Genomic DNA, 15,313 nt, shown 5'->3' on the forward strand with positions numbered 1-15,313 from the left:
CAGTTTAACCCCAGCCTGATCACGGGGCGACTTACAATGAGCAATCAACCCACTAACGGGTCCACCTTTGGACTATGGGAGGAAACCAGAGCACCCGGAGGAAACCCAAGCGTACACGAGAAGGAGCGTACAAACTTGCTTACGGAGGAGGGCGGGACTGGATTCCGAACTTCTTTGCGCTTCCAGGGTGTTGTGCTAACAGCTACACCACCGCGTCGTGAGGGCTGACTCTCCGGGTGGACAAAGATCCCAATTATTGATGGGCAGACCATGTACACTATCGAGGGCTGATGTACTCAGGGACAAAACCGCTTGGCTGGGTATGGGCGATCCCGTGTGCTCAGTTACTAAGGTGTCTGACCCTGGTCATTAATCTACCCCGCTGTCTTACGTTTGGCCGGTGCTTCCAAGAGCGTCTCATTGTTAGTCCCCCTTCTCCAGCCCTTTATCTCTTTTACCCATCGACTTCCCAGCTCATTATCTCACCCCCCTCCTCACGGTTTCACCTATCGCCTGCCACCTGTACTTCTTCCTCCCCTCCCCCCATCTTCTCACTCTGACTTCTCCCCACTTCCTTTCCACTCCTGATGAAGGGTCTCGGCCTGAAACGTCGACTGTTTATTCACTTCCATAGATGCTGCCTGGCCTGCTGAGTTCCTCCAGCATTTTGTGTGTATTGTCTTGGATTTTCAGCATCTGCGTATCGTCTTGTGTTTGTGCCTCATTGTCATGCCAGTTTACATGTCTTATCTCCTGCTGTGTGTCAGTAACCCGTGCTGTCTAGACAATCTAAAAACGCAAACACGAGGAAATCTGCAGATGCTGGAATTTCAAGCAACACACTTATAAAAAGTTGCTGGTGAACGCAGCAGGCCAGGCAGCATCTCTAGGAAGAGGAACAGTCGACGTTTCGGGCCGAGACCCTTCGTCAGGACTAACTGAAGGAAGAGTGAGTAAGAGATTTGAAAGTGGGAGGGGGAGGGGGAGATCTGAAATGATAGGAGAAGACAGGAGGGGGAGGGATGGAGCCAAGAGCTGGACAGGTGATTGGCAAAAGGGGATATGAGACGATCATGGGACAGGAGGCCCAGGGAGAAGGGAAAGGGGGAGGGGGTAGGAAACCCAGAGGATGGGCAAGGAGTATAGTGAGAGGGACAAAGGGAGAAAAAAGAGAGGGAAAAAAGGGGAAAGGAAAAAAAATTACATAAATAAGGGATGGGGTACGAAGGGGAGGTGGGGCATTAACAGAAGTTAGAGAAGTCAATGTTCACTATTGACTATTAGAGACTATTGTACTATGATGTGCGTTCTCCTGTCACTCAGAGATGAACTGTTGTATATGCTCATTACATTTGGTAGGAAAGATTTTCTGTAACGATCTTTGTGTCAGTGGAGTTGAGTGAGTCTGTATGAAAGGGTGCCCCACTGCTTATTCAGTAGGTCATGGAGAGAATGTATCAGATTGTCCATGATGGATAACAGTTTGTTTAGTGACCTCCTCTCCACTATTAACTCAAAAGTCCAGGTTGTAGCCAAGGATGGATCCAGCCTTTCTGATGAGTGTATTTAGTCTTTTTGCATCACCAGCACCGATGCAGCTCCCCCAACAGAAAGCCACAAAGAAGACTCACTATAAATTAGTATAAATGACAGAATAAATGAATTCTGTGGAAAATAGGAATATTGGGATTGTTCTCATTGGTTAATGGACCTCTGAATTATCCAGATCGAACCAGATGATAGGATTGGATCCGGTTAGCGTTAAAGCCTTTCACAGCGGTCACTTGGGAAAGCTTCGGGAGACTAGGGTCTGTGTAAGTCCACTCCTCGCTGGGCTCGGGACCAGACCTCGTGGAAGTTACAGCCACCGTCCAACTTTCGCTTCTCGTTGTCGCGTTCATGGTTCTGCACCTCGCTAGCCGGCACAAATGTGCATGGATTTCAGTGCTTTGAGTTGAACGAGGAAGGAACAAAATGTTGTGCCAAGACGAGGCCACCCTCAGGGTGGAGGAGCAACACCTCATATTCCATATGGGTAGCCTCCAACCTGATGGTATGAACATCGATTTCTCCTATCAGTGAAGAAAATTCACTCCTCTAGTCCCCACTCTGACTTTTCACCTGCCTATTACTTCCGCCTGGGTCCCCTCCTCCTTCCCCTTCTCCTATGGTCCGCTCTCCCCTCCAACCAATTCTTTCTTCTCCTTTCCTTGACCTTTTCCACCCACCATCTTCCAGTTAGTCTCCTTCCCCTCTACCCCCCCACCTTTTTATTCTGGCATCCTCCCTATTCCTTCTCAGTCCTGAAGAAGGGTCTCGGCCCGAAATGTAGACTCTTTACACGTTTCCATCAATGCTGCCCGACCTGCTGAGTTCCTCGCATTTTGCGTGTGTCGCTTAGGAATGAAATGTTGTCAACTTGAAGTACAATACAAATGGCCAGATATGAGTAGCATATCAGTGCGTGAAAGACAAAAATACAATCTCATCTGGTAAAGCCTCCCCACCCCCCACCCGAACGGTTACTATATTAAGGGGAACATGAGGGGGAACACTCAGAGGGTTGTGAGAGTGTGTGAAACGAGCTGCCAGCACAAGTGATGCATGCGAGCTCGGTTTCACCGTTTAAGAGAAGTTTGGACAGGTAGATGGATAGTAGGGATATGGAGGGTTATGGTCCTGGTCCAGGTCAATGGGAGTAGGCAGTTTAAATAGTTTGGCATGGACTAGACGGGCTGAAGGGCCTTTTCTGTGCTGTACTTCTCTGTGACTCTATTTTCCTACAGTGTGGACAACTACACTCAACCCAACGCTGAGCTGACTTCAGAACCTACAGACAAGGGGTTCCCAACCTTTTTTAAGCCAAGTGCCAAAACCATTGAGTAAGGGGTTTGTGGTCCTCAGGCTGGGAACCCCTTTCAAGGACTCGAAGACCATTAATATACATTTTTTAAAAATATTGTTTGCACCATTTGTGTTCTTTTTGCACATTGGTTGTGCGTTAGTCTTTGCTTCTGCATAGATTTCCATAAATCCTATTCTATTTCTTTACTTTTCAGTAAATGCCTGCAAGAAAAATGGTGCATGATGACGTGTGCTGTACATAGTTTGATAATAAATTTGCTTTGAACTTTGAACTTCCAGACGAGAATTCCCCAATCGCTCCCCAAGCAGTGAAACGCATCCCCACGTTCAAACACTGACCAATTTACAGTGCCCCAGTTCTACAGTGCCGTCGCCAGTGGCTTGGCGGAGAGAGACAGGAACCTGCGTGTCTGATCCAGGCCGGAGAGAGACAGAAACTTGCGTGATCCAGGCACCCTCTGCATTCACGGCCTCGGGATTAAAGATGGTGCCTGGCTTGCTGAGTTCCCGCTGCAGCTTGTTTCTTAAGAGACACAGAACAGGGTCACAGAACACCACGGCGCAGAAACAGGCCCTTCGGCCCGTCTAGCCCCTTCATCCTGCCTAGTCGCATCGACCTACACCTGGACCATGGCCCTCCATACCCTCCCAACCGTGTACCTCTCCTGGGGCACTGTAAATTGGACAGCGTTTGGACGCGGGCACACAAAATACTCTGCAGATGCCGGGGTCAAAGCAACACTCACAACACGCTGGAGGAACTCAGCAGGTGGGGCAGCATCCGTGGAAAAGATCGGTCGACGTTTCCACGGATGCTGCCCGACCTGCTGAGTTCCTCCAGCGTGTTGTGAGTGTTGTTTGGACGCGGGGACGTGTTTCGGTGCATTTAGCAATTGGGGAACTCTAAAATAGTACAGTATTTTACAGTTCAAGCCCGCATCCACCGCTTGCGCTGGCTGCTTGTTCCGCACTCTAAGTCAGGGGGTTTACCAATCTTTCTGTGTACGTTCATCGTTAACGTCGATCAGGACCTCGACACCATCATGATGGTGTCGAGACTAGCGCGTGATTTGGATTTAAGTGAGGGAGAGTTGTGCAGCGTCAGCCTCACTCTCTCTTCCCAATTCCCATCTGGATCCAGTGGCAAGACAGAGTCTAGACGACTGGAGATGGGACTAGGTGCAGTGGATGACCAGGACGTCTTCTGTGTCTTGTCCTGCTCTACGCGATCCACGACGCTTGCAGAGACCGCCTTCTTGACCGTTGGACCTTCCAGTGGTCTGGTCCACTCAATCCGCCGGAGTCTGTCTTCACATGCTGGGATAGACAACTCCCTATCTCACCGAGGGTTTGAGACCCGTCGGCTACCCTCACCTGGTTTAGCCGGCTTGTCGAAGCCGTTGCCCGGGGTGTGGCCGCTGTTGCATGCAAACAGCTACGGGGAGCCACAGGTGAGAGCTGAGTGCCAGGTGGGGACCAAAGGTGGACTAACCGCCCTGAAAAGGACGCGACATGTTCCCCCGCCGGAGGTGCTACCCCTCCCTGACACCCCAGACACCCCACCTTTTTGCACGCCATGGACCAATACCATTAAGCAAGGGTCCGTGGACTCCAAGTTAGGAACCCCTCCGCTAAATAATGAATTTCCCCCTGATGTTCCCTTGAAGGGTTTCACCTTTGACCCTTAACCCACGACCTTTAGAACCTTTCTTGCTCCGGGTTCTGACGTGCCCAGTCGCTTGCGCCTTTGTCAGAATGAAAATCAGTATTGATTCACCCGGCTCGGCACTGGGGCGGGGGGTGGCACGATGTGGCAGATGCTGATCGTAGAACTAAAACATTATATAACGGATTTCACACCATTATGGACAGTACTGCTGGCATTTTCAATTTAATTTGAGTAGTTAATTGAATTAACGGAATTCGAATTCCCCGGGGCCTGTGGGACTTGAACTCTCGTCCCTGGTTCACTGGTGCAGCCAGACCAGAAGCAGAGGCCGTATAGCCCGAGAAATGATTCTCTTTTTCATGAGGATGGGGTTGGGGAGGCGGAGTGGATGGGTTGGTGGGTCTGATTTAACACCGGACCGAATTCTAACCTGCCTAGAGCAAAGCAGAATCGGGTTTAATATCGCCAGCGTACGTTGTGAGACTTGTTAACTTTGCGGCAGCAGTTCAATGATCATAGAGAAAAAACGACGAATTACAGTAAATATGTATATTATGTAAAATAGTTAAATTAAATAAGTAGGGCAAAAACAAAAAAGTTACTAAGTTAGTGTTCAGGGTTCAATGTCCATTCATAAATCGGATGGCAGAGGGGAAGAAGCTGTTCCTGAATCGCTGAGTGTGTGTCTTCAGGCTTCTGTACCTCCTCCCTGATGGTAACAGTGAGAAAAGGGCATGCCCTGGGTGATGGGGGTCCTCAATGATGGAATACATGATAATAGAGAAAAAACGAAAATTAATTACTGTGTGTATACATATAAATATATATATATATATATATATATAGAGAGAGAGAGAGAGAGAGAGGAGAGTCATATATTAAATAATAGTAAGCTATTAATATATAGTTAAATAAGTACTGTATTGCAAAAATAGAAATTAAAAAGTAGTGAGGTAGTATTCCTGGGTTCAATGTCCATTCAGAAATCTGACGGCAGAGGGGAAGAAGCTGTTCCTGAATCACTGAGTGAGTCTAGCCTCCTGTACCTCCTCCCTGATGGTAGCAATGAGAAGAGGGCACGTCCTGGGCAATGGGGGCTGTTAATGATGGACACCGCCTTTCTGAGGCATTTGAAGATGTCCTGGACAGTCCGGATCCTGGTAGCCATGATGGAGCTGGCTAATTTTACAACTCTCTGCAGCTTGTTTCGGTCCTGTGTCCACCCGCTCCGCCCCCCCCCATACCAGATGGTGATGCAGCCAGTGAGAATGCCCCCCACCGTACACCTGGAGAAATTTGCGAGTGTTTTTTGGTGTCATACCAGATCTTCTCAAACTCCGCAGGAACTTACTGCCGCTGTCCTGCCTTCTTTGTAGCTGCGTTGGTACGTCGCACACGATGCGCACAAATTGCGGGAGGAACTCTGCAAATCGGATGTAGGGAAGGACGGAGGCAGTCGGCGTTTCAGGCCGAGACATTTTCCCCGTCCTGCTGGGTTCATCCAGCATTGTGTGTGTGTGTGTGTGTGTGTGTGTGTGTGTGTGTGTAAGAGAGTGAGAGTGTGTGAGAGAGAGTGTGAGTGTGTGAGAGAAGAGAGTGTGTGAGTGTGTGTGAGAGAGAGTGAGAGTGTGTGAGAAGAGAGAGAGAGTGTGAGTGAGTGAGTGAGTGAGTGTGTGTGTGTGTGTGTGTGTGAGTGTGTGTGAGAGAGAGAGAGAGAGAGTGTGTGTGAGAGAAGAGAGTGTGTGAGTGTGTGTGAGAGAGAGTGTGAGTGTGTGAGAAGAGAGAGAGAGAGTGTGAGTGAGTGAGTGAGTGAGTGTGTGTGTGTGTGTGTGTGTGAGTGTGTGTGAGAGAGAGAGAGAGAGAGAGTGTGTGAGAGAAGAGAGTGTGTGAGTGTGTGTGAGAGAGAGTGTGAGTGTGTGAGAAGAGAGAGAGAGTGTGAGTGAGTGTGTGTGTGTGTGTGTGTGTCTGTCTGTCTGTCTGTCTGTCTGTCTAGGTACCATATCCGATGTGGACTTTGGTGACCATGGTTTTCCATACAGATCTATCCTTCGTTTTTTGGATGACTTCCATTTCCTCGATGTGTAGCCACCTGGCTATGCTTTTGATGTACATAAGCCGAGATCTTCCTCTAGGTTTTCTCCCCTCAATCTTTCCAGAGAGTATGAGTTTTTCTAGTTCATCTTTCTGCATGATGTGTCCTAGGAATCTGAGTTGTCTTTCTCTTATTGTTGGTATGAGTGATCGAACTACTTGGGCTTTTCTGAGAACTTCTTCATTCGATGTGTGTGTGGTCCATGACATTTTTAACATTCTCCTGTAGAGCCATAATTCAGCTGCTTCTAGTCTCTTTTCCATTGCTGGAGAAATGGTCCAGTATTCACTTCAATAAGTCAGGATAGAATAAATGTAGCACTGCAGTATTCTGTTTTTAGTGTACGTGCTCATCTTTCTGTCTGTTTATATGGTCTTCATTTTTTGGAAACCTTCTTTCGCCATTGTTATTCTGTATTTGATATCGGTGTCGCACCTGCCATCACTTGTTACTAGGCTGCCAAGATATTTGAATTTGTTGACTTGTTTGATGTTTGTATTTCCGATCTTGATCACACAGTGTGTGCGTGTGTTCTTCAATTCTTCCAGCGTCCGCAGGACCTCTCGCGTTTCTAACCTGTCTTCCTCTGTTCAGTTCTGCAGTCGGATCCCGGGCCCACAGCTCCGCCGCTGCCGCCAGCTGCACGCCCGCTGCACGCCCGACATGGGTCAGAAGGATTGGGAGAACTTGGCCCCAGCACGCTGGTAACCGGACAGAAGAGCAGGGGGGGCAAGAAGAGCGGGACCGGCTTCAAGTCTTCACCCTCTGCCGGCACTTTCAGGGGCAGCTTTGACGGGCTACAGTGCGCAGAGACCGTGAGCTGGTGAAGGGACGGGGACGGTGGGGTGGGGCGAAAGGAAGAGGTTTCAAGCTCAGTGCCGGTCTGGGGGCTGCGGGAGTGGATGCCAGGGACGGGGTGACGCTTCGGGACGGGGAGGGGGCCGATGGCTTTTTGGGTCCCCCGTGGCCTTTAGATGGGGGGAGGACCTTGCCGTTGATGGAAGTGATGCTGTCGGGCCGCTCGCTCTACGGTGCCAGCTGCCTGCCCTCCGGCACAGGGGAGCTGGTGAGTCACCTCCCCCCACAGGGCAATCCTGGCAGCAGACCTTGGGCACCCCTCCGCCCCACCAGGAGAGGCATCCAGGCCAATGGCTGCTGCTGGAGACGAGGCCCTCTCAGCCTGGCCGAGGACGGAGCTCGGCCCTTGAAGCTGGTCTCCCTTCCGGGCCGGCTCACCAGAGGGAGGGGCGAGGAAGATGGCAGCGTCGGTCCCGGAAGGCCGGGACCGCCGGCTCGTGTCACAGCGCACGGAGAGGGCTGGTGTCCCACTCGCGGAGCTCCAACCACTGAGGAAGCAGAAGGGGGGTCTCCTCATGGAGCTGGTCCTGACACAGAGGTAGGGGGTGGGCTCCTTGATGGGGCTGATTCTACCACAAAGATAGAGGGTGGGTCCTGTCGTGGAGCTGGTCCCCTCGAAGAGGTGGACAACGGGCTCCACGGTGGAGCTGATCCCCCCACAGAGGTGGACGGTGGGTTCTGTCACGGAGTTAGTCCCCTTGAAGAGGTGGAGGGTGGGTCCTGTCACAGAGCTGATTCCCTTTCAGAGGCAGGGCATGGCCTCAATCCCGGACCTGTGGCACAAAGTGGTCGCTCGCACAGAGCTGGCTTTTCACTGGAGGCAAATGGAGCTGGCCAGATAGAGGAGAAAGAGCATGGGCCCCATGACAGAGGTGGTCCCAGGGTGGAGACAGGTGCTGAGCCCTACCACGGAGCCAGTACAGTCAGTGAATGCTATCAGAGAGCGGAGCTAAATTGTGAGCCCCATCACAGAGCAGGCCGGAGGGGAAGCTCACAAGATAATGAGGACTATGTTGGCAAAGACGGCACATCCACAGGCCTGACAGGACTCCAAGAACAGCAGTTCATGCTTCGAGGTATCGAGGACGGTGATGAGCAAGCAACAGAAACGGCTTGCCTGTCGGAGACCCACCCATACACAGCCCACAAGCACTGCAGTCCCGCTTCAGGCAGTGGCCCGCGTCCGACAGGCCTGTTTACCATGACGACAGCTGGGAAGGACGGCCAGGCCCCTGGTGCCATCCCCCAGCAGAGCGGGGAGCCCGAGGAGGCCGACGATGACTTTGGGACGTTTGAGAAGGCGGGGAACCTGGTGCTCTGGGCCGAACCTGTCGGCCCCATATGGCTAGAAGATGAGAGACTGTTTGGCCAGTGCGGAAACACAGCCGCCAAGAGCCAGGAGGCCGACAAGGACACGGACCACCATCGATCATGGGGACCTTGGCCCAAGAATCTCAGAGAGACTGCACAGCACCCAGCAAGCCTTCACGGTAAACACTGTGGCGGGGGGGGGGGCCGGGGGATGAGGCCTAGTGTGCAAGGCTTTCTGCTGATGGAGTTCGGGTTGACCACAACTATTAGCTCCTCGGCCGCACTGTTCAGTTTTACCAATCCCATTTTCCTTCTCAATGTTGGCTAGGCCTCACTTAGAATACCGTGTGCGGTTCCAGCCATCACGCTGTAGGGGGAGATTAAGCTGGAGAGGGAAACGTTTTCAAAGGATGTTGCCAGGTTTGAAGGGCTCGAGTCATCAGGAGAGGCTGGATAGGCCTGAGGCTGTTTTCCCTAGAGCACAGGATGCCGAGAGGTGCAGTGACAAGGATGTATCGGATTGTGGGAGGAATCAACTGGGGACATTCACAGGCCTGACGGAACCCCAGCAACCACATTGCGCCCACCGAGGTATCCGGGTCGAGACAGGAAGGACTGGCCGGCCAAAGACCCATCCATGTACAGGCCACAAGCAGGCTGGCAGGTTAATTGGTCATCGTAAGTTGTCCCGTGATTAGGCCAGGGTTAAATCGGGGGATTGCCGGGCGGTACAACTCGAAAGGCCTGATCCACGCCCTATCTCAGTAAATAAATACGCACGCGCACACACACACACACACACACACACACACACACACACACACACACACACACACAAATATTGAATGAAGATCAAGTTCAGGTTCAAGTTTAATTGCCTTTCAACCATACACGAATACCGCCAAATGAAAGAGTATTCCTCCAGGGCCTAGGTGGATGTGTTCAAAACTAGAGGGCATAGGTTAAAGGTGAGAGAGAGGACATTTAGAGAGTTCCTCCAGCAAGTTGCTCGCTGGTCCAGATTCCGGCTTCTGCCGTCTCCTGTGCCTCCAAGTTTGAAGGGGACACCCCCCCGGAAGGGGGGCACTGAGAGCGGGTGGCATCCGGAAAGAGTTGTCAGAAGCAGGCACAGTTACAACAGTCAAGAGGTACCTGGTCAGGTGGACGAAGGAGCAGGCCGTAGAGGGATGCCACAGTTGCGTGGCTGTTAGCGCGTCGCCATTACAGCTCGGGGGGTGGGGGTGGGGGGGCGCCAGAGCTCGGAGTTCAACTCTGGAAGAGGTCTGTAACGTCCAAACGTGTGGGTTTTCCCCGGGTGCTCCGGTTTCCTCCAAAGACGTACCAGTCGGTGGGTTCATTGGCCATCGTAAATTGTCCCGCGATTAGGCTAGGGTTAAATCAGTGGTTTGCTGGGCAGCGCGGCTGGAAGCACCATTTCCACTCGGTTTATCAATCAATACATAAATGTGGAATTAAGATTACAATCAAGTTCAAGTTTAACTGTCATTCAACCATACATGAGTAGAGGGCTATGCGGTTGGGTAATTCTAGGCAGCTTCGCGAGTAGGTTACATGGTCAGCACAAGATTGTGGGCCGAAGGGCCTGTACTGGGTTGTAGATTTCTATGTTCTATATCAATACCCATGTATATAGCCAAATGAAACAGTGTTCCTCCAGGGTCAAGGTACAAAACACAGTACCAACATTCATACACAGCACAAAGCACATATAAGATAGCAAACACATACAGTCACGCTCAGAAATACGTTATAGCCCAAGTTAGCTTTATTTTGTCACATACATGTGGAAGCAGTGAGGCGGCCAGTGAAATGCGTCATTTTGCGCCAACATCCAACATGGTCTGGGGATTGTGATGGGGGCAGCCTGCAAGTGTGGCAATGCCAGCAGCGCTGTAAATCAGTTGTGCTAACCACTACACTACTGCGCCGCCCTGATTAGTTCAGACAGGTGGGTTAGTATCGATGGGTAAGATGGCCCATATAGACAGTGTAACGTTCAGTTATACTGGCTCGTGTATGTCTAGGGGAAATCCAACCCAGCACCCACCTCAACACTCCCCACAGGGTTGGTGGCCGTCCGAATCAATCACAAACATCAATCATCAGCCAGCACACCCAGTAAATTTTAACAAATACACTTTATAGATATTACTAATTCTATGACATTAATATGCATTTGATACAGAGAGGAAAGTAATGGAAACAAAAAAGCGCCAACACTTATCAAAGTCCAAGTTCTTCGCGTGCTACCGTTGCAGCTCAATTCAACTTCAGACGACCACCCGAATTCCATCGACTCACAGCTCGGGACCACCCTGAGTGATCGACCGGAGCCTCTCCACACGTCCGCCGTCCTCCTCGTCTCTCCTCCGATTCCCCCCCAAAACCCAGTCCGCAGTCATATCATACAGCATGGTATCCGAAAACAAAACGATACATAACCACCCATTGGCTAATAGAATCCTGCTATCTCAATTTAAAGTAAAACAAACTGCTAGCGCAAACTCTCTTCAGCGTTAAAGCACAACAAAGCCGCATTCCCCAGATTAACATAACAAAGTCGCCATTTTAAAAGTAGCAAAAGAAAGACCCCGTACAACAGGATGGGCTGAAAGGCCTGCTTCTGTGCTGTACACCTCTATGACTCTGCCCCTGCTTTTGCAGTAGTGGGGTTTCCGATGGGTCAGACCAGGAAACCAGCTGGGAACCAGGAAGAGAAACCCCCCCACGGGGAAACCCACCCGTCTCCGACAGCCTAAGCACCACACACAGAGTTCTGGAGAAACTCAGCAGGCCAGGCAGCATCCGTGGAGGAGAATAAACAGTCGACGTTTCCGGCCAAGACCCTTCCTCAGGACTGGACAGGAGGTGGGGGGAAGATGCCAGAATAAAAAGGTGTGGGGGGAGGGGAAGGAGGAGAGCTGGAAAGTGATGAGTGAAGGCTGGTAGCGGGGCGGCAGGACTGTCATATGTTGAAAGATTGGAGTGACTGGGGTTGTACACACTGGAATTCAGAAGGATGAGAGGGGATCTGATTGAAACATATAAGATTAAGGGATTGGACACACTAGAGGCAGGAAGCATGTTCCCGATGTTGGGGTAGTCCAGAACCAGAGGCCACAGTTTAAGAATAAGGGGTAGACCATTTAGAACGGAGTTGAGGAAAAACTTTTTCACCCAGAGGGTTGTGGATCTGTGGAATGCTCTGCCTCAGAAGGCAATGGAGGCCAATTCTCTGGATTCTTTCAAGAAAGAGTTAGATAGAGCTCTTAAAGATAGCGGAGTCAAGGCATGAGGGGAGAAGGCAGGAAAAGGGTACTGATTGTGGATGATCAGCCATGATCACAGTGAATGGTGGTGCTAGCTCAAAGGGCCAAATGGCCTACTCCTGCACCTATTGTCGATTGTCTATTGAAAGGTCAAGGGCTGGAGAGGAAGGAATCTGATTGGAGAGGAGAGTGGACCACAGGAGAAAGGGAAGGAGGACAGGGAAGCCATGGGCAGGTGAGAAGAGGTAAAAGGTCAGAGTGGGGAATAGAGGAAGAGGGGAGGGGGAAGTTTACTTTATTGGAAGGAAAAATCGATATTCATGCATCCAGTTGAAGGGTTGAACCCTCCCCGACAGCCTCGCCTTCCGCAGTCATGAGGAAAGCTTCCGTAAACACCCGGGGGAAGAAATTTACTGTCCCAGCATGGGAAAGGTGGGATCTTCTCCCCGCTCAAGCTTGATCACACCCTTCCGGCACCGCGGAGGACCAGAACTGTGCACGATATTCCAAGTGTGGCCGAGGAATTCCTCCTCCTTTTCCTGGAACTTTTCCGGAACTTCCTTTTGTGACCTGGGGAGATTTCACTGAGCAGGGGCGAGGCTATTGGCCCTTCGGACCTGTGTCAGCACTTTGGGGGAGGGGGGCTGTACCTTCTTCGAATCAGAATCGGGATTATTATCACTGACACACTGAATGTGGCGAAATTTGTTGTTTGGTGGCATCGGTACAGTGAAATACATTACTATCAGTTACAGTAAGAAATATTTTAAACATAACTAAACAGTGCAAAAAGGGAGCAAATTGTGAGGTACAGTACTGCACAAAAGTCTTGGGCACACATATACGGTATATAGCTTGGCTGTCTAAGACTTTTGCTCAGTACTGTAGTAATTTATGCATTGCACTGTACTGCCAGACAAAAATCAAATTTGCTGACATATGTGATTGACGATAAACCTGATTCTGATCTGGGTCTCTGTTGTGGACTGAGAGTGGGAAGGGGGCAGGGAAAGGGGAATCATAGTTGGGAAAAGGGGAAGGGAGAGGGGAATCATGGTTGGGAAAAAGGGAAGGGAGAGGGGAATCATGGTTGGGAAAGGGGAAGGGAGAGGGGAATCATGGTTGGGAAAAGGGGAAGGGAGAGGGGAATCATGATTGGAAAAAGGGGAAAGGAGAGGGGAATCATGGGGAAAAGAGAAGGGAGAGGAGGATCATGGTTGGGGAAAAGGGGAAGGGAGAGGGGAATCGGTCAGGGAAAGGGAAGGGAGAGGGAATCATGGTTTTGGAAAAGGGGAAGGGAGAGGAGAATCATAGTTGGGAAAAGGGGAAGGGAGAGGGGGAATCATGGTTTTGGAAAAGGGGAAGGGAGAGGGAATCATGATTGGGGAAGGGAAGGGAGAGGGGATTCATGGTTGGGGAAAGGGAAGGGAGAGGGAATCGTGGTTGGGAAAAGGGGAAGGGAGAGGGGAATCATGGTTGGGAAAGGGGAAGGGAAAGGGGAATCATGGTTGGGGAAAAGGGGAAGAGAGAGGGAATCAAGGTTGGGGAAAGGGGAAGGGAGAGGGGAATCGGTCAGGGAAAGGGAAGGGAGAGGGAATCATGGTTTTGGAAAAGGGGAAGGGAGAGGAGAATCATAGTTGGGAAAAGGGGAAGGGAGAGGGGGAATCATGGTTTTGGAAAAGGGGAAGGGAGAGGGAATCATGATTGGGGAAGGGAAGGGAGAGGGGATTCATGGTTGGGGAAAGGGAAGGGAGAGGGAATCGTGGTTGGGAAAAGGGGAAGGGAGAGGGGAATCATGGTTGGGAAAGGGGAAGGGAAAGGGGAATCATGGTTGGGAAAAGGGGAAGGGAGAGGGGAATTATGGTTGGAAAAGGGGGAAAGGAGAGGGGAATCATGGGGAAAAGAGAAGGGAGAGGAGGATCATGGTTGGGGAAAAGGGGAAGAGAGAGGGAATTAAGGTTGGGGAAAGGGGAAGGGAGAGGGGGAATCATGGTTTTGGGGAAGGGAGAGGGAATCATGGTTGGGAAAAGGGGAAGGGAGAGGGAATCATTGTTGGGAAAAGGGGAAGGGAGAGGGAATTATGGTTGGGAAAAGTGGAAAGGAGAGGGGAATCATGGGGAAAAGAGAAGGGAGAGGAGGATCATGGTTGGGGAAAAGGGGAAGAGAGAGGGAATTAAGGTTGGGGAAAGGGGAAGGGAGAGGGGGAATCATGGTTTTGGGGAAGGGAGAGGGAATCATGGTTGGGAAAAGGGGAAGGGAGAGGGAATCATTGTTGGGAAAAGGGGAAGGGAGAGGGAATCATGGTTTTGGAAAAGGGGAAGGAGAGGAGAATTGGTTGGGAAAAGGGGAAGGGAGAGGGGGAATCATGGTTTTGGAAAAGGGGAAGGGAGAGGGAATCATGGTTGAGGAAAGGGAAGGGAGAGGGAAATCATGGTTGGGAGAGGGAAATCATGGTTGGGAAAAGGGGAAGGGAGAGGGAATCATGGTTGGGAAAAGGGGAAGGGAAAGGGGCAATCATGGTTGGGAAAAGGGGAAGGGAGAGGGAATTATGGTTGGGAAAAGTGGAAAGAAGAGAGGGAATCATGGTTGGGAAAAGGGGGAGAGGGAATCATGGTTGGGAAAAGGGGAAGGGAGAGGGAATTATGGTTCGGAAAAGTGGAAAGGAGAGAGGGAATCATGGTTGGGAAAGGGAGAGGGGAATCATGGTTGGGTAAAGGGGAAGGGAGAGGGGAATCATGGTTGGGAAAAGTGGAAGGGAGAGGGAACCATGGTTGGGAAAAGGGGAAGGGAGAGAGGGAATCATGGTTGGGGAAAGGGGAAGGGAGAGGGAAATCATGGTTGGGGAAAGGGGAAGAGAGAGGGAATCATGGTTGGGGAAAGGGAAGGGAGAGGGAATCATGGTTTTGGAAAAGGGGAAGGGAGAGGGGAATCATGGTTGGGAAAAGGGGGAGAGAGGAGGAAGCAGGAAGCACCAGAGAGACATTCTGTAACGGTCAATCAGGTTTAATATCATCGGCATATGTTATGCAGCAGCTATATAGAAGAAAGACTTTTGATAGTACTGTACCTGATGTTATTTGGGAATATCAAGTGATTTGGGGGGTAACCTATTCATATTTGGATGACTTTCCTGTTGTACATCCTGTTTATTACAAAGTACTATAAAGTGCACATTGCACACTTAGACGGACACGTAACGTAATAACTTTTACTCCTCATGCATGTGAG

General features: G+C 50.7%; 1 protein-coding gene across 4 annotated transcripts in view; it reads left to right on the plus strand.

Annotated features, from left to right (window-relative positions):
- The window catches only part of si:ch211-14c7.2 (uncharacterized), a 90,382-nt gene that overhangs the window by 52,605 nt on the left and 22,464 nt on the right, over positions 1–15,313 (plus strand). For all 4 annotated transcript variants that reach the window (XM_063059988.1, XM_063059986.1, XM_063059987.1 and 1 more), the window contains exon 2: positions 7,221–8,974. In XM_063059988.1, coding sequence (XP_062916058.1) covers positions 7,624–8,974 — 1,351 coding nt within the window. In that variant the 5' untranslated portion in view covers positions 7,221–7,623. The remainder of the gene's footprint in view (positions 1–7,220; positions 8,975–15,313) is intronic.

Source organism: Mobula hypostoma, chromosome 10 (assembly GCF_963921235.1).
Source record: "Mobula hypostoma chromosome 10, sMobHyp1.1, whole genome shotgun sequence".
NCBI lineage: Eukaryota > Metazoa > Chordata > Chondrichthyes > Myliobatiformes > Myliobatidae > Mobula > Mobula hypostoma.